Genomic DNA, 25,071 nt, shown 5'->3' on the forward strand with positions numbered 1-25,071 from the left:
ATTTTTTCACTATCTTGGATTTTCTACTTCATTGATTTCTTTCTCCCTGATCTCTGTTATGTTTACTTTAGATCTAATACATTTGATAAAATAAGCTGCCTGAGCATTTTACTTTGTCTTTGGGGACTGTTGACTCTTTTGATACATGAGAAATGTTAAACCTTGTTAAATGATATCATGTGATGATATTTTAACATTTGTTTTCTTTAACTCACTTCTATTGATGATTGGGAATAAAAGTCATAAAAGACATCTACCTGGGATAGCTGAAATAAAAAACTAAAATAGAAGATACAGCTTTTCTCAAGAATACTATGAATGACTCAAATTTGATTTATCAAACACAAATAAGTCATAGAAAAGGGTATCATGATATCTAATATTATCTTCTGTATAGCCTTAGTTATCTTTCTTTTTTCATTAAGTAAATATACCTGATAGTAGAATCAATAACACATATCACCTTAAATTCTACTACCCCTCACCCTTCAACTGATAGATTATTTAGACCATTTATTTATTTGAAAGACAGAGTTACAGAGAGGGAGAAAGAGAGAGATCTTTCATCCAATGGTTCATTCCCCAAACAGCTGCAATGACCAAGGCTAGGCCTGATAGAAACTAGGAGCCCAAAACTTCCTCTGGGTTCAGGGTCTCAAGCACTCCCACTGCTTTCCCAGGTGCATTGGCAGAGAGCTGGATTGGAAGTGGAGCAATGGGGGCATGAACCGGTACCCATATGGGATGCAGGTATCACAGGCAGCAACTTCACTCACTGCACCATGTTGTTGGCCCTTCAACTGCCCTCTAGTTTTAATTCTCTGGGATATGAAAATAACTGGTAGAAAATCACAGGGGCTGGTGCTGTGGTGTAGGGGATAAAGCTGCCACCTGCAGTGCTGGCATTCCATATGGGTGCCAGTTCAAGTCCCGGCTGCTCCACTTCCAATCCAGCTCTCTGCTATGGCCTGGAAAAGCAGTAGAAGATAACCCAAGTCCTTGGGTCCCTGCACCCACGTGGGAGACCCAGAAGAAGCTCCTAGCTCCTAACTCCTGGCATCAGATCAGCGCAGCTTTGGCCATTGCAGTCAATTGTGGAGTGAACCAGTGGATAGAAGATCTCTCTCTCTTTCTCTCTCTGCCTCTCCTCTGTGTAACTCTGACTTTCAAATAAATAAGTCTTTAAGAAAATAATAACATTATCAGTTAAGTAGAAAATTCAGTGGTAACTAATGGAACATGGTGTGAAAGTGGCTTTGGGAGAAGAAAATATTATTTTTAAGAAAGGAAGTAGTGTTTATCAGCAATGAATCATGTTTTAGAATGAACCCCTCTCTTGATTTCATCATGTCTTGTATAATTAACCCCTTTATTGTATGTTAATTAGTAGAAAGTCAATTAAAGATTCAAAGATATTAATCTCCATCTGAATTTAAGGAGTACATAAATGATGTTCATTTTATTTACAGGGAGAACCTGGGATAGTAGGTTCACAAGGAATAAAGGTAATGTCCTGTATTCTTCAATTTTATCTCTAACCTTCATGAGGTTGGGAAAATGACAGTAACATTTAACTTTCCTTCTCACCTATATGTTTAGGGAGAACCTGGAGATCCTGGTCCGCCGGGTTTAATAGGCAGCCCAGGACTAAAGGTACTGAAGACATAACTAAGATACATCAGAAATAATTTGGGAATCATAGCCATTCTGTGTAAAACAAGATACTTTGATGTGCCTCTCATTTGCTTCACAAGTGCGCTCAGAGCCTTTTTCCCGTTTCCATAGTGATTTTCCCCCCTTTGGCTACATTTATTATACACATACTGACTTGCCATTTTCGCTCACAGTACTATTTTTAAACTCTCTTTCAGAGCATATTCACAATAGCATCCCTAAAAGCTTTAAGAGTAAACAATGTGAGTTAAATCGATGTCACTGAACTGTACTTCTAAAAGGGATAAGGCTCAGTATTCAATTTCTAAACCAACATTATGCAGCTCTGGATACTGGGTTTCCCTTGTGGGATTCTTTGGGAGTGACCCAAGAAAGAGAGCAGCTTTGGAGAGATGCAGCAGAGATTAATGTGGTGTGCTCCCAGCCCGTGGGTAAGGCAAATTATCCAGTTATCATCACTTGCTGGTGAACACAGACCCATTAAATGATAACATCTAGAAACTATCTTGGTAAGCCAAAGTATATTTACATTTCAGCACTATACAGAGTAGGAAGAAAGCTGGGAAGTTCACTTTCTATAGATAAAGGCCACATCATGTTTTACACACAGTCAGGCATAGTGTCTATTTTTAATAGCAAAGTAATGGTTCATATCACTTTCTATCTTAGGGTCAGCAAGGACCTGCAGGCATCATGGGGCCCAGAGGACCACCTGGAGATGTTGTATGTATAGTGTCTTTGATGTTTTGAAATGAAATGGAAACTAAGATGTGTTTTAAACAATGTCAGCATCTGCTCATTGTGACTCAGTTATGCTCCACTTTCCAAAGGCACGGCTCATTTGCACCACATAAACTGATCACATCTAATGTCAGAGCTATTGGGAAGAATAGTCCCTTCATGTATTCATGTGAAGTCATTTTGAGTATCATTGTTCTAATACATTTGTCTTTGGAACTCAAGTGAACTAAGTTATCATCTTGGACATACTTGTCAGTGGTGCACCAGCAGTAGAGGAGACTGGAAAAATCAAAAGAAATTAAACTAAAGAGAAAAGCAACAATTTCCAATATGCATGACTTTTTGTTCAAGTCTTCATCTAGGGAAGACACTTTGAGAGTATCTGTTGTCTTCTAGTAAGCACCATCTCCAAAACCAGATCTTGGTTGAGAGTATTTCTATAGTGCAGTTGGAGGAAGAGCTTCAGGTGGCTTTAGTGCTTTAGTGGACTCACACCCACCCCCTACCCCCAACATACACACACTCTTTAAATGTGCTTTTCCCATGCTTCCAGAGAAGTTTTCTGCCCTTCATACAACCTTCCTACATTTCTGAAAACTGGGGTGCTAGGAGCTCACCATCAGTCCACATGTAAACAAAAATAAGAAAAATACTTGACTGTAACTTCTTAGAGACTGATCACTACCTGAGCCTCCAGGGATCTATTGGTCAATATATATATTCTTCTTGGTAGTTTGAACAAAAGGTTCACAAAGCAAAGCATTTTATTGCACTCTCAAACCAATTAATATACTACTACTACTTGCATACTTAGTGGAGAGATCTTATGGAAAGAGAAAATGAGGGTGGCATTGGTGGAACCTCAAGATTCTTAGGAATTGAGATTAAGTGGTAAGGGCTGGAGCTAAAAGGAGAATGAGATCAAAAGGGACAAAGACATTGTTGACAAAACATAATAGAACCATATTCTCCTATTTACTCCTTTGTCCTGAATCATGATATGGTGCTACCAACCATCATCCTTCCATTCCTTCTTGCAATGCTGTGGGTAGGACATTTGTTTCTTTTTTTTTTTTTCAATTCTCTTTATATACAGAAGATCAGTTTAGTATATATTAAGTAAAGATTTCAACAGTTTGCACCCACATAGCAACATAAAGTAAAAAATACTGTTGGAGTACTAGTTATAGCATTAAATCACAATGTACAGCACATTAAAGACAGAGATCCTACATATTTTTTAAAAATTGATTAATTTTCTGTGCAATTTCCAATTTAACACCAGGGTTTTTTTTTTCATTTTCAATTATCTTTTTTTTTTTACTTTTATTTAATGAATATAAATTTCCAAAGTATAGCTTATGGGTTACAATGGCTTCCCCCCTCCCATAACTTCCCTCCTGCCCGCAACCCTCCCCTTTCCTGCTCCCTTTCCCCTTCCATTCATGTAAAGATTCATTTTCAATTCTCTTTGTATACAGAAGATCAGTTTAGTATATATTAGGTAAAGATTTCAACATTTTGCCCATATAGCAACATAAAGTGAAAAAACTACCATTGGATTACTAATTATAGCATTAAATAGCAATGTACAGCACATTAAAGACAGAGATCCTACATAATTTTTTTTTCAAATTAATTAATTTTCTATGCCATTTCCATTTTAACACCAGGTTGTTTTTTTTTTTTTTCATTTCCAATTCTCTTTATATACAGAAGATCACTTCAGTATATAATTAGTAAAGACCTCATCAGTTTGTGCCCACACAGAAACGCAAAGTATAAAAATACTGTTTCAGTACTAGTTATAGCATCACTTGGCTTTAGACGACACATTAGGGACAGATCCCACATGGGGTGTAAGTACACAGTGACTCCTGTTGCTGATTTAACAATTTGACACTCCTGTTCATGGCGTCAGTAATCTCCCTAGGCTCTAGTCATGAGTTGCCAGGGCTATGGAAGCCTTTAGAGTTCGCTGACTTTGATCTTATTCCGATAGGGTCATAGTCAAAGTGGAAGTTCTCTCCTCCCTTCGGAGAAGGGTACCTCCTTCTTTGATGGCCCCATTCTTTCCACTGGGATCTCACTCACAGAGATCATTCATTTAGGTCTTTTTTTTTTTTTTCCATGATATCTTGGCTTTCCATGCCTGCTATACTCTCATGGGCTCTTCAGCCAGATCTGAATGCCTTGAGGGCTGATTCTGAGGCCAGAGTGTTGTTTAGGACATCTGCCATCCTATGAGTCTGCTGTGTATCCCGCTTCCCATGTTGGATCTTTCTCTCCCTTTTTGATTCTATCAGTTAGTATTAGCAGATACTTGTCTTGTTTGTGTGATCTCTTTGACTCTTAGACCTATCAGAGCTATCAATTGTGAGCTGAAATTGATCACTTGGACTGAGGCGATGGCATTGGTACATGCCATCTTGATGGGATTGTGTTGGAATCCCCTGGCACATTTCTAACTCCACCATTTGCGGCCAGACCGATTGAGCATGTTCCAAATTGTACGTCTCCTGCCTCTCTTTTTCCACTCTTAGATTTAACAGGGATCACTTTTCAGTTAAAATTTAAACACCTAAGAATAATTGTGTGTTAATTACTGAGTTCAACCAATAGTACTAGAACAACAACAACAAATACTAAAAAGGATAAAGTATTACATTGTACATCTAAAGTCAGGACCGGAGCTGATCAGTTCATTGTTGCTTATAGTGTCCATTTCACTTAACAGGTTTCCCCTTTGGTGCTCAGTTGTCACCGATCAGGGAAAACAAATGATATTTGTCTCTTTGGGACTGGCTTAATTCACTCAGCATGATGTTTTCCAGATTGCTCCATCTTGTTGCAAATGACTGGGTTTCGTTGTTTCTTACTGCTGTATAGTATTCTATGGAGTACATGTCCCATAATTTCTTTATCCAGTCTACTGTTGATGGGCATTTGGGTTGGTTCCAGGTCTTAGCTATTGTGAATTGAGCTGCAATAAACATTAATGTGCAGATGGCTTTTTTATTTGCCAATTTAATTTCCTTTGGGTAAATTCCAAGGAGTGGGATGGCTGGGTTGTATGGTAGGGTTATATTCAGATTTCTGAGGAATCTCCAGACTGACTTCCATAGTGGCTTAACCAGTTTGCATTCCCACCAACAGTGGGTTAGTGTCCCTTTTTCCCCACATCCTCTCCAGCATCTGTTGTTGGTAGATTTCTGAATGTGAGCCATTCTCACCGGGGTGAGATGGAACCTCATTGTGGTTTTGATTTGCATTTCTCTGATTGCTAGTGATCTTGAACATTTTTTCATGTGTCTGTTGGCCATTTGTATTTCCTCTTTCGAAAAATGTCTATTGAGGTCCTTGGCCCATCTCTTAAGTGGGTTGTTTGTTTTGTTGTTGTGGATTTTCTTGATTTCTTTGTAGATTCTGGTTATCAATCCTTTATCTGTAGTATAGTTTGCGAATATTTTTTCCCATTCTGTTGGTTGCCTCTTCACTTTCCTGACTGTTTCTTTTGAAGTACAGAAACTTCTCAATTTGATGTAATCCCAAATGTTAATTTTGGCTTTGACTGCCTGTGCTGTTGGAGTATTTTCCAGGAAGTCTTTGCCTGTGCCTATATCTTGCAGGGTTTCTCCAATGCTCTCTAATAATTTGATGGTTTCGGGTCGTAGATTTAAGTCTTTAATCCATGTTGAGTGAATTTTTGTGTAAGGTGATAGGTATGGGTCTTGCTTCAAGCTTCTGCATGTGGAAATCCAATTTTCCCAGCACCATTTATTGAATAGACTGTCCTTATTCCAGGGATTAGATTTGGATCTTTGGTCAAATATAAGTTGGCTGTAGATGTTTGGATTGATTTCTGGTGTTTCTATTCTGTTCCATTGGTCTATCCATCTGTTTCTGTACCAGTACCATGCTGTTTTGATAACAACTGCCCTGTAGTATGTCCTAAAATCAGGTATTGTGATGCCTCCGGCTTTGTTTTTGTTGTACAGGATTGCTTTGGCTATTCGAGGTCTTCTGTGTCTCCATATGAATTTCAGCATCATTTTTTCCAGATCTGAGAAGAAGGTCTTGGGGATCTTGATGGGTATTGCATTGAATGTATAAATTGCTTTTGGGAGAATAGACATTTTGATGATATTGATTCTTCCAATCCATGAGCATGGAAGATTTCTCCATTTTTTGGTATCCTCTTCTATTTCTTTCTCTAAGGTTTTGTAGTTTTCATCGTAGAGATCTTTAACGTCCTTGGTTAAGTTTATTCCAAGGTATTTGATTGTTTTTGTAGCTATTGTGAATGGGATTGATTTTAGAAGTTCTTCCTCAGCCGTGGCATTGCCTGTGTATACAAAGGCTGTTGATTTTTGTGGATTGATTTTATATCCTGCTACTTTGCCAAACTCTTCGATGAGTTCCAGCAGTCTCTTAGTAGAGTTCTTTGGGTCCCCTAAATAAAGAATCATATCATCTGCAAAGAGGGATAGTTTGAGTTCGTCCTTCCCGATTTGTATCCCTTTAATTTCTTTTTCTTGCCTAATAGCTCTGGCCAAAACTTCCAGAACTATATTGAATAGCAGTGGTGAGAGAGGGCATCCCTGTCTGGTACCAGATTTCAGTGGAAATGCTTCCAACTTTTCCCCATTCAATAGGATGTTGGCCGTGGGTTTTTCATATATTGCTTTGAGTGTATTAAGGAATGTTCCTTCCATACCCAGTTTGCTTAGAGTTTTCATCATGAAAGGGTGTTGTATTTTATCAAATGCTTTCTCTGCGTCTATTGAGAGAATCATATGGTTTTTCTTCTGCAGTCTGTTAATGTAGTGTATTACGTTGATTGTTTTGCGAATGTTGAACCATCCCTGCATACCGGGGATGAATCCCACTTGGTCTGGGTGGATGATCTTTCTGATGTGTTGTTGCATTCTATTGGCCAGAATTTTACTGAGCATTTTTGCATCTATGTTCATCAGGGATATTGGTCTGTAATTCTCTTTCAATGTTGCGTCTCTTTCTGGCTTAGGAATTAAGGTGATGGTGGCTTCATAGGAAGAATTTGGGAGGATTCCCTCTTTTTCGATTGCTCTGAATAGTTTGAGAAGAATTGGAGTTAGTTCTTCTCTAAATGTCTGGTAGAACTCAGCAGTGAATCCATCTGGCCCTGGGCTTTTCTTTGTTGGGAGGGCCTTTATTACTGTTTCAATTTCTGTGTCAGTTATTGGTCTGTTTAGGTTTTCTGTGTCTTCCTGGCTCAATTTAGGGAGGTTGTATGTGTCCAAGAATCTGTCCATTTCTGATAGATTTCCCTGTTTGCTGGCATACAAGTCCTTGTAGTAATTTCTGATGATTCTTTTTATTTCTGTGGCGTCTGTTGTTACGTTTCCCATTTCATCTCTGATCCTATTGATTTGGGTCTTTTCTCTTCTTTTTTTAGTTAGTTGGGCCAATGGGGTGTCAATTTTGTTTATTTTTTCAAAAAACCAGCTCCTCGTTTGGCTGATTTTTTGTAATGTTTTTTTGGATTCAATCCTGTTGATTTCTTCTCTGATTTTAATTATTTCTCTTCTCCTACTGGGTTTGGGTTTGGTTTGCTGCAGATTTTCTAGATCCTTGAGATGACTTGAAAGCTCATCTATTTGGTGCCTTTCCAATTTCTTGATGTAGGCACCTATTGATATAAATTTTCCTCTTAACACTGCTTTTGTTGTATCCCATAGGTTTTGGTATGTTGTGCTGTTATCCTCATTTACTTCCAGAAAATTTTTGATTTCTCTTTTAATTTCTTCTATGACCCATTGTTCATTCAGGAGCATGTTGTTCAATCTCCATGTGTTTGCACGTGCTCTAGGGATTCCTGAGTTGCCAATTTCCAATTTCATTCCTTTGTGGTCTGAGAAGCTGCATGGTATGATTCTAATTCTTTTGAATTTGCTGAGACTTGCTTTATGGCCTAGTATGTGGTCAATCCTAGAGAGGGTTCCATGTACTGCTGAGAAGAATGTAAAGTCCTTAGATGTAGGATGAAATGTTCTGTAGATATCTGTTAGATCCATTTGGGCTATAGTGTCTTTTAAATCTACTGTCTCCTTGTTGATCTTCTGTCCTGTTGATCTGTCTATCTCTGAGAGTGGAGTATTGAAGTCCCCCAGTACTATTGTATTGGGGTCTAAGTCTCCCTTTAAGTCCCTTAACAAGTCTTTTAAATAAGCTGGTGCCCTGTAATTAGGTGCATATACATTGATAATCGTTATATCTTGCTGTTGAATGGATCCCTTAATCATTAAATAGTGCCCCTCTTTGTCTCTCCTAACAGTTTTTGTGGTAAAGTTTATGTTGTCCGATATTAAGATGGCTACGCCCGCTCTCTTTTCATTTCTGTTGGCGTGGTATATCTTTTTCCAGCCTTTCACTCTCAGCTTGTATGGATCATTGTTGGACAGATGGGTTTCTTGTAAGCAGCAAAAGGATGGGTTTTGTTCCTTAACCCAATCAGCCAATCGGTGTCTTTTAACTGGACAGTTCAAGCCATTAACATTCAATGTGACTATTGAGAAGGAGTAACTTTGCCCTGCCATTAGCCAAAGATACTTTCTAATATATGGTTTGAGATTCCTGTGATCTTTTGGTGTGAGGTTTCCTACCTTTACCTTCTTTCATATTGGTGACCGTGTTTCTGTGTTTCTGTATGTAACACATCTTTAAGCATCTTTTGCAGGGCTGGACGAGTGGCGACAAATTCTTTCAATGTCTGTTTGCTGTGAAAGGTCTTTATTTCACCTTCATTCATAAATGAGAGCTTTGCAGGATATAATATTCTGGGCTGGCAGTTTTTCTCTCTTAGCACCTGGGCTATGTCTCGCCATTCTCTCCTAGCTTGCAGGGTTTCTGAAGAGAAGTCAGCTGTGAGTCTAATTGGAGATCCTCTGAGAGTAATCTGGCGTTTCTCTCTTGCACATTTTAGGATCTTTTCTTTGTGTTTCACTGTGGTGAGTTTGATTACGACGTGTCGTGGTGAGGATCTCTTTTGGTCATGTTTATTAGGGGTTCTCTGAGCTTCCTGTATTAGGATGTCTCTGTCTTTCTCCAAACCTGGGAAATTTTCTGCTAGTATCTCACTAAAAAGGCCTTCTAATCCTTTCTCTCTCTCCATGCCTTCAGGTACTCCTAGAACCCGAATGTTGGTTTTTATAAGAGTATCCTGTAGATTCCTGACAGTATTTTTTAGATTTCTGATTTCTTCTTCTTTTCTTTGATTTGATTGTTTCCTTTCCTGTTCTCTGTCTTCTAAGTCTGATATTCTCTCTTCTGCTTCGTCCATTCTGTTTTTAAGACTCTCTAATGTGTTTGTCATTTGATCTATTGAATTCTTCATTTCATTATGATTTCTCATCACTATCACCATTTCTTGTTCCACTAGTTGTTTCAATTCATTTTGATTCCTCCTTAATATTTCATTTTCACGAGAGAGATTTTCTGTCTTGTCCATGAAGGATTTCTGTAGTTCAAGAATTTGTTTTTGAGAACTTCTTAATGTTCTTATCAATTTTTTGAGATCTGCTTCTTGCATTTCTTCAATCTCCTCATCTTCATAATCTTGAATTGGGGTGTCTTTTTCATTTGGGGGTGCCATAGTGTCTTCCTTGTTCTTGTTACCTCGGTTTTTGCGTTTGTTGTTTGGCATGTTGGAGATATTTGGTTTCTTCACTGTGGTGTTTTTTCTTGTTACACTATGGCTCTATATTAAGTGGACTGTCTGTTTTCAGTGGTGCCTTAGAGGCTTGAGATGAATGTGGACTAAGAGCTGTGTTTGGTTCCTCAGGGCTGAGGGTGTGTCAAAGATGAGACTCCCAGGTTAGGTGTGGTAAATCTCTCTCTTTTTTGATTCAAAAGGGAAGTAATTCCGCACAGCTGAATGTAATTGGAGGTAGTTAGCAGGCAAATGATATACCCACAGGAGCCAGAGATCAGAAGCTCTTTCCCAAGGACCACACAGGGAATCTCTGCTGCCCTCAGTGTGGGCTCCAATTCTCCTGAAATCTCCCACTGGGTTGCCAAGTTAGATGCTAATCTCCTGTTATTTCACCCCTCCCCCCAGAGTCAGGTTTTTCTGCTAGGCTCAGGGCTGGCGCAGACCTGAGGTCGCCCTGCTTATGACGTATGTCCAAAATGGCGCCTGCTCTGTCTTGCTCGCCTTTGAGAGGTGAGCGGAGAGAGAGAAACTTGTGTCCGTATCAGTCGCTTTTTTTTTATTTTTTTCCTCTCTCTCTTCTAGTTAGCCTGGTGAACTTTTCCCCATGAAGTTTCAAGCCTCGTTCCCTCTAGTCTCCTCTTTCCGTTTGCCCGCTGGTGTCTCGGGCTATGGAGGTTCGGCTCACCTCGCGTTCCAGCGCTGGTGCGTTGAGTCTGCTGCTGGTGTCCCGAACTTGGGCTCCCACGCTCTCCATTTTCAATTATCTTTATATACAGAAGATTGATTCAGTATATACTAAGTAAAGATTTCATCAGTTTGCACCCACTCAGAAACACAAGTGTAAAAATACTGTTTCAGTACTAGTTATAGCATTACTTCACATTGGACAACACATTAAGGACAGATCCCACATTAGACATAAGTACACAGTGACTCCTGTTGCTGACTTAACAATTTGACACTCTTGTTTATGGTGTCAGTAATCTTCCTAGGCTCTAGTCATGAGTTTCCAAGGCTATGGAAGCCTTTAGGGTTCGCCGACTTTGATCCCATTCCAACAGTGTCATAGTCAAAGTGGAAGTTCTCTCCTCCCTTCAGAGAAAGTCACCTCCTTCTTTGATGGTCCTGTACTTTCCACCAGGATCTCACTCGCAGAGATCTTTCATTTAGATTTTTTTTTTTGACAGAATGTCTTGGCTTTCCATGCCTACAATACTCTCATGGGCTCTTCATCCAGATCTGAATGCCTTAAGGGCTAATTCTGAGGCCAGAGTGCTATTTAGGACATCTGCCATTCTATGAGTCTGCTGTGTATCCCGCTTCCTGGGAAGCGGGACATTTGTTTCAATTCTCCTTTATTTAGTTCCTTTCCCTTTACGTCCAAATGACTTCACCTGAAACAAGAAGCTACATATTTTCACCAGTGTTTCTACCTAACAGGCCAATATCAATCCATCCCCTTAAAGATTATATGTTGAGATTCTGTTTTCTTGATAAATATTCATAGATAGAAATGTTATAATAAGAGATGTTATAACTGCTCTTTACCTTTACTTTGAATTTTCCCAGGGCTTGCCAGGAGAACATGGTATCCCAGGAAAACAAGGAATTAAAGGAGAAAAGGTATTGTTTGTATTTTACTCATTTTGTGTATTAAGTAATTAGGAGAAAGAGAAGATCGTAATGGCATTGGGGAAGTGAAAGGCTAGCACAGGGCTTCAGGGGTTGTACAGAAGATAGACAGTCAACTATGATGTGAACAGCACCCCCTGGAGTTGTGTGCACTGCAACAGCACTAGTTCTGACATTGAACCACTAAATGAAAAAATGAACTGACTCAGAGAATCTGTTGTAGGCTCAACTCTCAATTTACTATAGACTGAAGAAATATTTTAATCTTTCATAACCTATTTCTTAATATCTACATTAAAATAACATTGCTGAATAATTGGAGAATAAAAAAGAAGCCCATACAGATCATTGAAACAACTTTATGAATAGAAATGTTTTTTGTGCATATACTTATATACATGAATATTTTGTGATACTGCTAGACTTACTATAATTCACTAAAATAATCTACATTAATTTATGAATGTTATAATAATGCCTAGGAGCAGGCATTTGGCCTAATGGTTAAGATGTTTGTTAGGATGCCTATATCCAATATCCACATTGGAGTACCTGGCTCTGCTCTGGCTCATGGCTCCAGCTTCCTGCTAATGCTAACACTGGGAGGAAATAATAAAAACTCAAGCAGTTGGGTTCCTAACACTCACATGGGGGACCTGGATTGAGTTCCTTGCTCCTCACTTTGGCCTGGCCATTGCGGGCATTTGGGGAACGAACCAGCAGATGAAAGCTGGCTTGTGCTCGTTTGCTCTCTGTCCCACTCGCTCTCCTCCCAATTAAATAAATAATTTTTAATAAAACAGTGTCTAACATGATTAGATACTCAGTAAATATAATTGATGAAGGAAAAAAATGAATGAATGAACTTTAGCTATGATGAGAACTTAAAATGATAGAAACTAATTCCCATTGTGAACCTGAGCAAAGAACCTGAGCATTGTTTTTTTGTTTTGTTTTGTTTTGTTTTGTTTTGTTTTTTTGTTTTGCTTTTGTTTTTCAGGGAGATCCTGGTGGGATTATAGGCCCTCCTGGACTTCCAGGTCCAAAAGGTGAGGCTGGTCCTCCAGGGGAAAGCCTGCCAGGGGAACCAGTAAGTACCAGCCTTTTACTGTAACTTTAACTTATTAATTACAGTTATGGGCCTCTAGTTTTAAAGCACAAATGTAGAAATAAGTTTAGGTCTGCAAAAAAAAGAATTGTCCATTTTGTTCTTTAGATCAGAGATAAAGCCGTTTTGAAAGTTTGTTTCAAGGTCTCTCATCTTAAGAAAATACAAATTCACACATTTTGCATATGACTTTGGAAAATGCATAGGTCCCTTGAACTCTGTTCAATGATCCCTAATTTTAAACCACAACTCTTCCTAGAACACTATCTTAAAACAGAAGAACTCAGATCACTATGGTGGAACAGTGGATTAAGCCGTCACCTGTAGCACCAGCATCCCATGTGGGTGCTGATTCAAGTCTTGGCTGTTCCACTTCTGATCCAGCTCCCTGCTAATGTGCCTGGAAAATCAGGAGAAGATGGTCCAAGTGCTTGGACCTCTGCTACTGACATGGGAGACTAGACAGGGGCCAGGCTCCTGGCTTTAGCTTGTCCCAGCCCCCGCTGTTGGAGCCATTTGAGGAGTGAACCAAGAAGGGAAGATCAGTCTGTCTGTCTGTCTGTCTCTCTCTCTCTCTGAATTTCTCCTTGTCTCTCTATAACTCTGCCTTTCAAATAAATAAGTAAATCTTTTAAAAAAATAGCTTTGCACATAGCACTGTAGGTTGTCATTTGCAGAGAATGACTTTATAATCCAGACTATTCCCAAAATATAGAAAACTGCATTGCTGGGAAAGTTTAAATAACCAGTGTTCTTCTATGTATTATCTTTTTGCCTCATCCTCTTTAAATTTTTTGCATTAATAAATTCTAATAAAAGTTCTCAATATCAGATGCCTTGTTTTATAGGAAAAAACACCTCTTCTTTTTAAAGTAACTATACAAAATGTAAACCCAATTTAAATGTGTTCCTGGTTCCTTTTCCTATTATAAAAAAGGTTTTATTCAAGTAAGATAAAGGAATAAAATATTTTTCAGTAATGACTTCTCAGATGTTTTTAACCTTTTTAGAAAAATAAATTCATTTACCTCCTTTTCTGTTTCCTTTAGGGTTTAGACGGAAATCCTGGAGCACCCGGTCCACGAGGGCCAAAGGTAGAAAAATATCATACTTAATTTAAAAAGAACTAATAATTAATTAAATACAGTAGAAATATTCTTCTCATGTGAACCTTGCCCTAATTGAAACATCTCATTTCACAGGGTGAAAGGGGACTGCCAGGTGTCCATGGCTCCCCAGGAGACATAGGCCCACCAGGAATAGGAATTCCTGGCCGAGCTGTAAGTGAAATTCAGTTGAGTTCTTATAATCTTGTTGACTTCAACATTATGAGACAAAATCCTGTGGCAAATTTTAATAGGAAGAAAAGAAAAGAAAGGTCAGAGGAAGATGTATAAATCAACCCTATCCAGAGAGGATTGATCAGCGTTGCAATTACATGGCTAAGCACAAAGAAAGCACTCTTTGTTTGACTTACATGGGCTGGTCACAGATGCACTGATTTTAGATTAAAAGCAATCAATTTAATCGCTCCTATTCTATATATTGGTAACTATGAGTACATGTTTGCAAGATGATAAGAATACCTAATTATAATATCAGGTAATTATACATTACTGCTTATTTTTTAATTAAAAGAAAGTAAAAAATTAATTTTAAAGTGGCTATCCCCAAATATAAAGATAAGTAGATGAGAAAACTGATTACCTTGATTGGATTCATATATATAATGTGCATTTATTGTAGTATCACACTGTACCCCATAAATATGAATAATTTCAAAACAAATATTTAAAAAATAAAGTGGATGGAGTATGTATAAATGAAATGATGCCAAAAACCTGTATATAGTATCTTTTAGAAGAACAGGTTTTTTTAAATAATTGAAGCAAATAAGACAGCTTTTTTAAAAATATTTTAACTAGAAGAACATAGTCTAAAAAGTTTCTGATGATAATGTAGTGCATACACACTCATTGATTAAATGATGATAAGAGATGAAACTTTTTGCTGTGAAAAAACAACATATTTTGGAACAAGAGCAATGGAAAAATAAAGTGATTCTAATGACATTAATTTAGGAAATTAGCCTGTGGTACTGGAAAAACAAACCAATGATTTTTCTCTCCTCACAAAATTTCACTTCTGACACCAAATGTGCGACTTACGTGTTCTCCACACATCAGTTCTCTAGCAGATACCAACTAGGTGTCAATTCAGTTCTGACCCTCTCCACCTGGAGGTAGCATCAGGCCTCCCAGATTAAGGACTCAGTCCGAGACTTAACCCTATCTCAGATGCGAGTCACAACTCCAGGCCTCCAGAATTCTGACCAACAGGCTCAGATTGCAGGTTCCTGTAACAACTTCTTCATGTTCTGTTCATTTGCTCTTAGAACTCAGGAAGATTCTTTTACTGACTAGTTTGTCATATTAATAGGGGAATACACAATAAAGGATTACAGACAAATGGTTAGAAGAGGCACAGGGGCTGAGATCTGGAAGGGTCTACAGCACCACAGCTTGAGTCTCCCTGGAATTGGGGTGCACCACTTTCTCAGCATACGGATGAGCTCACTAACCTAAAAGCTCCTTGAACCTCGTACTTTTTTGTGATTTTTATGGAGGCTTCATATATGTAGGTATTGTCAATTATTAACTCCATTTTCAGCTCTTTTCCTGTCTTTAGAGAAATAGAGAGTGAGACCAAAAGTTTCAGACTTCTAGTATGTATTGATCTTTCTGGTAAGCGGCCTGTACCCAAGAGCCCACCAAGGGTCACCTCATTAGAACAAAAGACACTCCTATCACAGGAAACTTCAAGATATTAGGAATTCTGTGTCAGGAACCAAATATTAGAACAGAAGTTTCTCCCAATACTCTTATTGCTAAGGAAATTGTATGAGTTTTAGGAGCTCTGTGCCGGGTACCAGGGGCAGAGGCCAGGTGTGCTTGTATGTGTCTTTTTATATCACAGTATTACAGCCTTGGATTGAAATTGACAGGAAAATTTAAAGCAAGCATAAATAGCAAATGGTGATGTTGTATAGGATTCGTGTTTGCTTGTCCAGGGCAAGGATTTGAGTCTGTTGCTGTTGCTGGGTAATTTATAAGGAATAAACATTTATTGAGCTCATAGTTCTAGAGCTTGGGAAGTCCATGGGCAGGGCACTGGCACCTGGTGAGGACCCTCCTGCTGCACCATCTCATGGGGGATGGCATCTCATGGTGGGAGAGAAAGTGTGCCCGAGGGGGTCTCCCTTCCTCTTCAGATAAAGTCACTAATTGCATCCTGAGCACCAACCCTTCACTCCTGACCTTAGGTAATCCTGATTACCTTCCATGGGCCCACACCTACACATACCATAAACATAGGGCTTTAGGAATTAAGTTTCCAATACATGAACATTCAAACCATATTAGCATAAAAGACCACTGAGATGGATGATTAAACCAAGTTTTAAAAACTATATCAGTTGGGCCGGCGCTGTGGCACAGCAGGTTAAAGCCCTGGCCTGGAGCGCCCACATCCCATATGGGCGCTGGTTCTAGTCCTGGCTGCTCCTCTTCTGATTCAGCTCTCTGCTATGGCGTGAGGTAGCAGTAGAAGATGGCCCAAGTCCTTGGGCCCCTGCACCCACATGGGGGACCCAGAGGAAGCTCCTGGCTCCTAGCTTCAGAGGGGCACGGCTCCGGCCATTGCGGCCATCTGGGGAGTGAACCAGTGGATGGAAGACCTTTCTCTCTGCCTCTACCTCTCTCTATAACTCTTTCATATAAAAAAAAAAACCTATATCAGTGGGTCTGGCACTGTGGCACAGCAGGCTAAGCCTTCACCTGCAGTGCCGACATCCTATATGGGTGCCAGTTCCTGTCCCAGCTCTTCTCTTCCAATCCAGCTCTCTGCTAAGGCTTGGGAAAGTAGTGGAAGATGGCTCAAGTGCTTGGGCCTCTGCATCCATGTGGGGGACCAGGAAGAAGCTCCTGGCTTCAGTCTGACCCATCTCTGGCCACTGGGGCTATCTGGGGTGTGAACCAGCAGATGGAAGACCTTTCTCTCTGTCTCTCCCTCTCTCTGTAATTCTACCTCTCAAATAAATAAATAAATAAAATCTTTAATAAGGAGATGATAAGGTTGAACAGGAAAGTATTACTTAAGGACACAGCATAAATACAAAGGGAGCAAAAAAAACCCTGACAATAACAGAGAAAATAATTTTTTTAAATATGAAAGTAAAAGTCAGTGATCAGCTACTTATGTCAACTGCTAAGAAACTAGATCTTTGCTTGGTTAGATTGTAAATTCCTCTTTCAGGGGTTCATGGTTGTATAATAGAGAAAGTTCATCTCCTAGCTTCATTTTAGTTACCCCAAATTCCTATTTTCTAAAAGCAGAAAATAACAACTTATTGAAGTCTTAATTCCTCCTCCTGTTACTGCCTATTTCTTCAAAGAGAGAAATGACTCAAAGTGGAAAGAAGAAAAGAGAGGAAGCCCTCAGCCAGCTAGGTAGCTATGTGGTTATTGAGTTTCTGAACAGATAGCATCTGAATGCACTCTTTGTGCACATGTGACTGTGCAGCAACAGATGATGGTAATGAGAGAGATGTTCCAGGTATCTGATCAAAATTACCTTAATGTTTCCAGCAATAGGTGAAGTGCTTATCTACCACTCAAAAGTCTTGGCCAACTTTGCAAAGAGTATGCATGGTGGCAAACCCTGTTTTGCTTCTAAGTAAATTACAGTACTTAGTTTTTTATTTTGTTTGAATAACTTACGGGCATTCATGGTGGAATTCTGATTATTGAATCTCATTTTACTCAGGGCTCCCAAGGACCAGCTGGAGAACCGGGTATCCAAGTAAGCTACTGAATTAAGTTACCTAGTGCGGCAAATTTAGCTTGCTGACTTGAGGGAAATTATACACTGAATGGGTTGTCCAATGTGAAGTAATGATATAGCTAGTACTGAAACAGTATTTTTACACTTTGTGGTTAGGTGTGGGTGCAAACTGATGAAATCTTTACTTAGTATATACTGAATCGATCTTTTGTATACAAGGATAATTGAAAATGAAAATAAGAACCTTAGTGTTAAATTGGAAATTACATAGAAAATTAATCAATCTTTTTTAAAAAATATCATGCAGGATCTCTGTCATTAATGTGCTGTACACTGTTATTTAATGCTATAACTAGTACTCCAACAGTATTTTTTCACTTTGTGTTGCTATGTGAGGGCAAACTGTTGAAATCTTTATATATACTAAACTGATTTTCTGTATATAAAGAGAATTGAAAATGAATCTTGATGTGAATGGAAGGGGAGAGGGAGCGGGAAAGGGGGGGGGTTGCAGAGGGGGGAAGGAAGTTATGGGGGGGAAGCCATTGTAATCCATAAGCTGTACTTTGGAAATTTATATTCATTAAATAAAATAAAAATTAAAAAATAAAAATAATAATAAAAAAGACTGTCCTATAAGTAGCTCTTTTTATTTTCCTCATTTTCTAGGGTCCTCGAGGTCTCCCCGGGCTGCCAGGGACCCCAGGGAATGATGTAAGGACATTGTTTACCTACTCCTATCCCCACTCCCATTTTAATCTGCACCTGTGTCAGTTTGCAAGATTTGAACCTGATGCCTCTGTTTTCAGGGAGCTCCAGGGAGGGATGGAAAGCCAGGCCTGCCAGGCCCCCCAGGTGACCCGGTACGTAAACAGACTTTTTCTGATTTATATAGCTTTAGTGCACCCATGAGCCAAACAGCCTACCAAGCAGGTTTTGCTGTCCAAACTAATTAGAATGCTCAGTGACTGCTTGGTGGTTTTGTTTATCCCTAGTATTTTGTAGAGGAAAAACTCAAGCTGGGTCAGCATTTTTGTGCGTGTGATGAATACTTATTTCCTAAGGGTATAATTCAACTGTACAATTCTGCCCCAAACTGAGCCTTAGCATATAATGTCTCAATCCCATAGAAAATTGAGCTAAAATATATTGCCACAATTTCCATTCTGTCTAATGCTGGTGACTAAAGGAATTTCATTTTTTTAAGTGGAAGTCTTCAGGTAAGTTACCTACAATATAGAACATATTCATTGATTCTGCATCTATAAAATGCTGGGATGATTAAATTATGAAAGCTGGCTCAAGTGGACTTTTTAAAAATGCATTTAGGCATTAAATGCATGCTCCAAAGTTTTATTTTAAGTTAAACCTTGCTTTGAGCAACACTGAAGTCCATATACATAGCTTCAGACTTGGCAATTATAGTTTCAGAGAACATATGGTACATGACATTGTATTAAGAGTTTTGTACAATAAAAGCCAAATCGCCTCTCGGTTCTAAGCCTCACAAATCCATTCTACCTCTCCATTGTTTGGGCCTTATGTGTCTTTATAAGCTGCATGCAGAAGCATATTTTGGCCTTACTGTAACTCCCTCACTGAGTGAATCATGTGTGTATCATCTGGGAATCTCATAAAATGGTACTTGGGTTTATAGACTGTTTCTCTGAAGGGACATTTTTTAAGACACTTGGCCAAAATGGCACAGGTTGTCTCAGTGTCTGTGTTGTCTCCATCACTTAAACTAGCTTTAACCTCTTCTGAATTTCCGAGAGAAACAACCTTAAGGCAAACTTACCCCTGTACGTTTCATATTCTTCAACAGTCTGATAATGTTCTTGGCCAAAGAGTGGTTTCCTTTCAGTAAATGCTTGATCTTTATTATTTAAATCCAATAATGTACTAGGGATGGAATAGATTGCCATGAAAATAGAAAGGTGCAGAATCCAAAGGTCTGTGTGCATTTACATATTCACAGAAGAATATGAATATATGAACTACTTCAGAAGAATACTGAGTATTTTTAGAACACAATTCTGAATTCTGACAGTGCCATGTATTGGTTTTGATATAACAATGATTCTGATAGTCAGACCTTAGAAGCACCTTGCACCAAATCTCAAATGGCATGGCATTTTCAGGAAAAATATCAACATCCTACTGTAAGTTTTCATTATGTTGTTTTACATGCATCTATATGTATAAATCCATACATTTGTGTGTTTTTTCTCCTTAACTGCAGATTGCACTTCCTCTCTTGGGAGACATCGGTGCCTTGCTCAAGGTACTTTGTTGTCTGTAAGAAATTATGTGTTAATTTCAAGGACAAAAATAATTAAAAAAAAATCTTTACCAGAAATTCAGTTCATTGCTTTAGTTGAACTACAGCTTTATATTTGAATGGCAGAATATCTTTAAGATAGAAAAAGGAATATGTTAGAGATAACCATATGTTTATAAAGTTAATTGAAAATAGATCTTAGTAAAAAGAGTGAGAATAAGAAAGGGAAGAGGAAGGGAGGTGGGAGTGTGGGTGGTAGGGTGGGTATGGTGGAAGATTCTAAAGTTGTAATCATGAAATGTATGAAGTTTGCAACTTCAAAGCAGTATAGTTCTGCATACATTCCTATGGACTTTCTTCTAAGGGTACAGTTTAAAAATTTGCCATGGCCTGTGCCGCGGCTCACTTGGCTAATCCTCCACCTGTGGTGCCGGCACTCTGGGTTCTAGTGCTGATTGCAGCGCCGGATTCTGTCCTGATTGCTCCTCTTCCAGTTCAGCTCTCTGCTGTGGCCTGGGAAGGCAGTGGAGGATGGCCCAAGTGCTTGGGCCCTGCACCTGCATGGGAGACCAAGAGGAAGCCCCTGGCTCCTGGCTTTGGATCCGCACAGCGCACTGGCCGTAGTGGCCATTTAGGGGCTGAACCAATGGAAAAGGAAGACCTTTCTCTCTGTCTCTCTCTCTCTCACTGTCTAACTCTGGCTGTCAAAAAAATTTGCCAAGAGAACCCCAAATTTCCTTAAGCTGACTGGTAAAGATAGCAGCTTAAGTATTATAGAGATTATATGGTTAGGATTAAGTAATAAAGTGACCATATGGATAGGATCAAGTGTTAAAGTGATCTTACAAATAGGACTAAGTGTTTGGTAATAATAATAGGAAGAGTTAAAAAGGAGTGAATGCTCCAACGTGGGAAGCTATCCATACAGCAGACTCATAGAATGGCAATCGGTTTAAGTAGCACTCTGACCTCAGAATCAGCCCTTAAGGCATTATGGTCTGGAGGAAAAGCCCAGGGGAGCATTTCAGGCATGGAAAGCCACGACACTGGCAAAAATGTTCTACATGAAGGATCACTGTGAGTGAGACCCCAGTGGAAAGAAGTGGCTATCACAGGAGGATGTACTTTTCTCTGAAAGGAGGAGAAAACTTCTACTTTGCTTGTGGCCTTATCAAATTAGTGGATCCAAAAGGCTTCCATAGCCTAAGCAGCTCATGTCAAGAGTCTTGGGTCATCACTGATGTCATATATAAGAGTGTTAATTGTTAAATAAACAAGATTCGCCGGCGCCGCGGCTCACTAGGCTAATCCTCCACCTTGCGGCGCCGGCACACCGGGTTCTAGTCCCGGTCGGGGCACCGGATTCTGTCCCGGTTGCCCCTCTTCCAGGCCAGCTCTCTGCTGTGGCCAGGGAGTGCAGTGGAGGATGGCCCAAGTGCTTGGGCCCTGCACCCCATGGGAGACCAGGAGAAGCACCTGGCTCCTGCCATCGGATCAGCGTGGTGCGCCAGTCTCAGCGCGCCAACTGCGGCGGCCATTAGAGGGTGAACCAACGGCAAAAGGAAGACCTTTCTCTCTGTCTCTCTCTCTCACTGTCCACTCTGCCTGTCAAAAATAAAAAATAAATAAATAAATAAAATTTAAATAAACAAGATTCACTCCACTAATTTCCCATACAGAACCTTTGTCCTCAAAGAATTATATCATGAGACTTAATAGTAAAACTTGTTCTCAAGAATCACTTCCTTTTAGTGTATTAGGTGGAGGATATTCTTACGTCTCATAAGTTATAGTTATCTCTAAGAGCTCACAAAAGATGTGACATTCTTGGGTTCTTCTTTAAAGATAATTTCTAAAAGGAAAGAAGGGGAAAGGAAGAAGGAAAAAGAGCAAGAGAAAAAACTGAAATCATCAAGATGCAATAACTTTGAACAGCCCTTGTCTGGACTATTGAGGAACAGTTTTTTATTATTGTTTTCTTTTTCTTTCTCATACTAAGTGTTGAACTCTTTACCTAGAATAGAGTTAATCCTCTGTATATAAAGTTAAATGAAAATATATCTTAGTAAAAAGCAGGACAGAGAATGGGAGAGGGAAGAGGAGGAGAGAGAGTGGATGGGTAGGCGGATACGGTGGGAAGAATGGCTATGTTCCTAATGTTGTATTTACAAAATGCATGTAAATAAATAAATAAAGTATTGAAATAGTTCTACACTTATAAGGATAGTTTTTGCTACTAAACAGTTAAGTGGAGGGAAAGAATGTTCAACAAGTGGTGCTGGAATAACTGGGTAACTGGGAAAAAAATGAACCTGGAACCCCTACCTGAAAACTCAAGCAAAACTAATTTGAATGCTAAAGCAAAGATTAAAATAGTGTTAAAAGAAACAAAAAAAGAAAAAAGAATGTGTGTCTTTATGTGTCTTGTGCCATTTATACTAATCCCTTCACTCATTTCTATGCCAGCCTCTCATTTGGGCTGTGGAGGTCAGGAATGGTAGTTCTGAGAGGAGCCATGGAGACAAAACAATGTCATGAGTGCCTGGCCTGGATCACTCTCTCCTTTGGGGCAACAGCTTTCTCTTAGTGGGCGTTTCCTTGCCCTGGCTCACTACTGTAAAACCTGACCCTTCTTATTGTATCCCAAGTAGTGTCTTAACCCATTGTGTCTTAACCCACAAAATTAGTTTGGACAGCAAAAGACGCTCTAAATAGACACCTTTTAGTTAATGGAGCATCAGGTTTTAGGGCAAATGTTTGCCCTCATGACTTCAAAACTCAACCTGTAAACTAGCTGTTTATTGAGCAGCATTGGTTATCATCCAGGGACTGATCAAAGCAAATGGCCATGGTGGCCAGAGCAGGGCCAATCTGAAGCCAGAAGCCAGGAGCTTCTACCAGATCTCCCACATGGGTGCAGGGGCCCAAGAACTTGGGATGGCTTCTACTGTTGTCCCAGGCTGCAAACAGAGAGCTGGATTGGAAGTGGAACAGCCAGGACTCACATCGGCATCCATATGGGATGCCAGCACTAAAGGCGGTGGCTTTACCTGCTACACCACAGCACTGACCCCTGGAAATCCTGTTAACTGTGCTAAGTTTTCAGACATTTCTCTGAATGCATAGTTTTTCAGATATTATCATCAGTGATGGTTATAAAATTATATATGCATTTTAACTCCCCTACCAACACATTAGCCCTGCAAAATGTTCCAAGTGGTAAGGTTAGCTTGGAAAACAGCGCTTGTCACTCCAGTTCCATTTTATGTATTCCAACTCTAAGTAGGACCACCATGAAGAGAACTGTTTAACCCTGCATTTTTAAGACAACTGGTTTCAGAACCTTTTCAATATGAAAAATTGTCTTCCAAGAAGCATATTTTTAGAAATCAGACTTGCATTTATATTCACTGATCAAATCAAACTTGCATTTATATTCATTATTGAATACCCATGGACTTTCTGGCCAACTTCTCGTCATAGGCATCTACAGGGGTTCCCCTTTCATGTTTAAAGATCTTTCTGTTTGTTGAAAAGGATGAAAGATAGAGGCTTCTATTTTCTTGCCTTCTGTCAGTGGTTAAAATATCTCCCCCATCTGTGGTCCTTATTCTATGACTTTCTGGTCATATTTTTTAAAGATTTATTTATTTATTTATTTATTTGAAAGGCCAAGTTAAAGGGCCAGGGGCAGAGGCAAAGTTTGAGAGAAAGAGATGTCTTCCATCCATTGGTTCACTCCCCAGATGGCTACAATGACTAGAACTGGGTCTATCCAAAGCCAGGAGCCAAGAGCCAGAAGCTTCTTCTGGGTCTCCCATGTAGATGCAGGGGCCCAAGCACTTGGGCCATCTTCTACTGCTTTCCCAGGCCATAGCAGAGAGCTGGAATAGAATAGGAGCAGCTGGGACTAGAACCAGTGCCCATATAGGATGCTGGCACTGCAGGCAGTAGCTTTACCCACTAAGCTACAGTGCTGGCCCCTGGTCATATCTTTATTTCAACAATATATTTTAAAATGAACCTTTAGGGTCCTACATTGTGACATAATGGATTAAGCCACTGCCTTCAAAGTTGGCATCCCATATGGGTACTAGGTTGAATCCCAGCTAGTCTACTTCCTATCCAACTCCCTGCTGATGCACCTGGGAAAGCAGCAGAAGATGGCCCAAGTGCTTGGGTCTCTGCACCCACATGGGAGAACTAGATGAAGTTCCTGGCTCCAGGTTTCCACCTGCCCCAGCCCTTGCCATTGTGGCCATTTGGGGAGTGAACTAGAAAATGGAATATCCTCTCTCTTTCTGTCTCTTCCTACCCCCTGTCTCTCTCTCCTCCTCTCCCTCTGTAACTCTGCCTTGCAAATAAATTTTTAAAAAAAGCTTTAAAAAATGAACCTTTAAGGGCTGGTATTGTGGTGTCGTGGGTTAACGTCCTGGCCTGAAGTGCCAGCATACCATATAGGCGCAGGTTCAAGACCTGGCTGCTACACTTCCCATCCAGCTCTCTGCTGTGGCCTGGGAAAATAATAGAAGATGGCCCAAATCCTTGGGCCCCTGCACCCATGTGGGAGACTCGGAAGAAGCTCCTGGCTCATGGCTTCAGATTGGTGCAGCTCCAGCCATTGCAGCCAGTGGGGAGTGATCCAACAGATGGAAGACCTCTCTCTCTGCCTCTCCTCCCTCTCTCTCTCTCTCCTCTTTCTCTCCTCTCTCTCTCTCTCTGACTTTCAAATAAATAAATATTTTTTTTAATTTTCTTTATTTTTGACAGGCAGAGTGGATAGTGAGAGAGAGAGAGAGAGACAGAGAGAAAGGTCTTCCTTTGCCGTTGGTTCACCCTCCAATGACCGCCATGGCTGGAGCGCTGCAGCCAGCGCACCGCGCTGATCCGATGGCAGGAGCCAGGTGCTTCTCCTGGTCTCCCAAATGAACCTTTATGGGGCAGGTGCTGTGGCATAGGCTAAGCCTCCACCTGCAGCACTGGCATCCCATATGGACACCAACTCATGTACCAGTTGCTCAATTCTGATCCAGCTCTCTGCTTATGGCCTGGGAAAACTGGAAGACAGCCCAAGTGCTTGTGACCCTGCACCCACGTGGG

The 25,071-nt window shown here is 40.0% G+C and overlaps 1 protein-coding gene across 1 annotated transcript in view; it reads left to right on the forward strand.

Moving 5' to 3' along the window:
* COL19A1 (collagen type XIX alpha 1 chain) overlaps positions 1–25,071 on the forward strand; it is a 415,287-nt gene that overhangs the window by 309,499 nt on the left and 80,717 nt on the right. The window contains exons 20-30 of the mRNA XM_062187570.1: positions 1,470–1,505; positions 1,600–1,653; positions 2,344–2,397; positions 11,678–11,731; positions 12,741–12,830; positions 13,898–13,942; positions 14,051–14,128; positions 17,673–17,708; positions 18,360–18,404; positions 18,500–18,553; positions 19,933–19,974. Of these exons, the coding sequence (XP_062043554.1) occupies positions 1,470–1,505; positions 1,600–1,653; positions 2,344–2,397; positions 11,678–11,731; positions 12,741–12,830; positions 13,898–13,942; positions 14,051–14,128; positions 17,673–17,708; positions 18,360–18,404; positions 18,500–18,553; positions 19,933–19,974 (588 nt within the window). The remainder of the gene's footprint in view (positions 1–1,469; positions 1,506–1,599; positions 1,654–2,343; positions 2,398–11,677; positions 11,732–12,740; positions 12,831–13,897; positions 13,943–14,050; positions 14,129–17,672; positions 17,709–18,359; positions 18,405–18,499; positions 18,554–19,932; positions 19,975–25,071) is intronic.

The sequence above is a fragment of the Lepus europaeus genome, chromosome 3 (assembly GCF_033115175.1).
Source record: "Lepus europaeus isolate LE1 chromosome 3, mLepTim1.pri, whole genome shotgun sequence".
Taxonomy (NCBI): domain Eukaryota; kingdom Metazoa; phylum Chordata; class Mammalia; order Lagomorpha; family Leporidae; genus Lepus; species Lepus europaeus.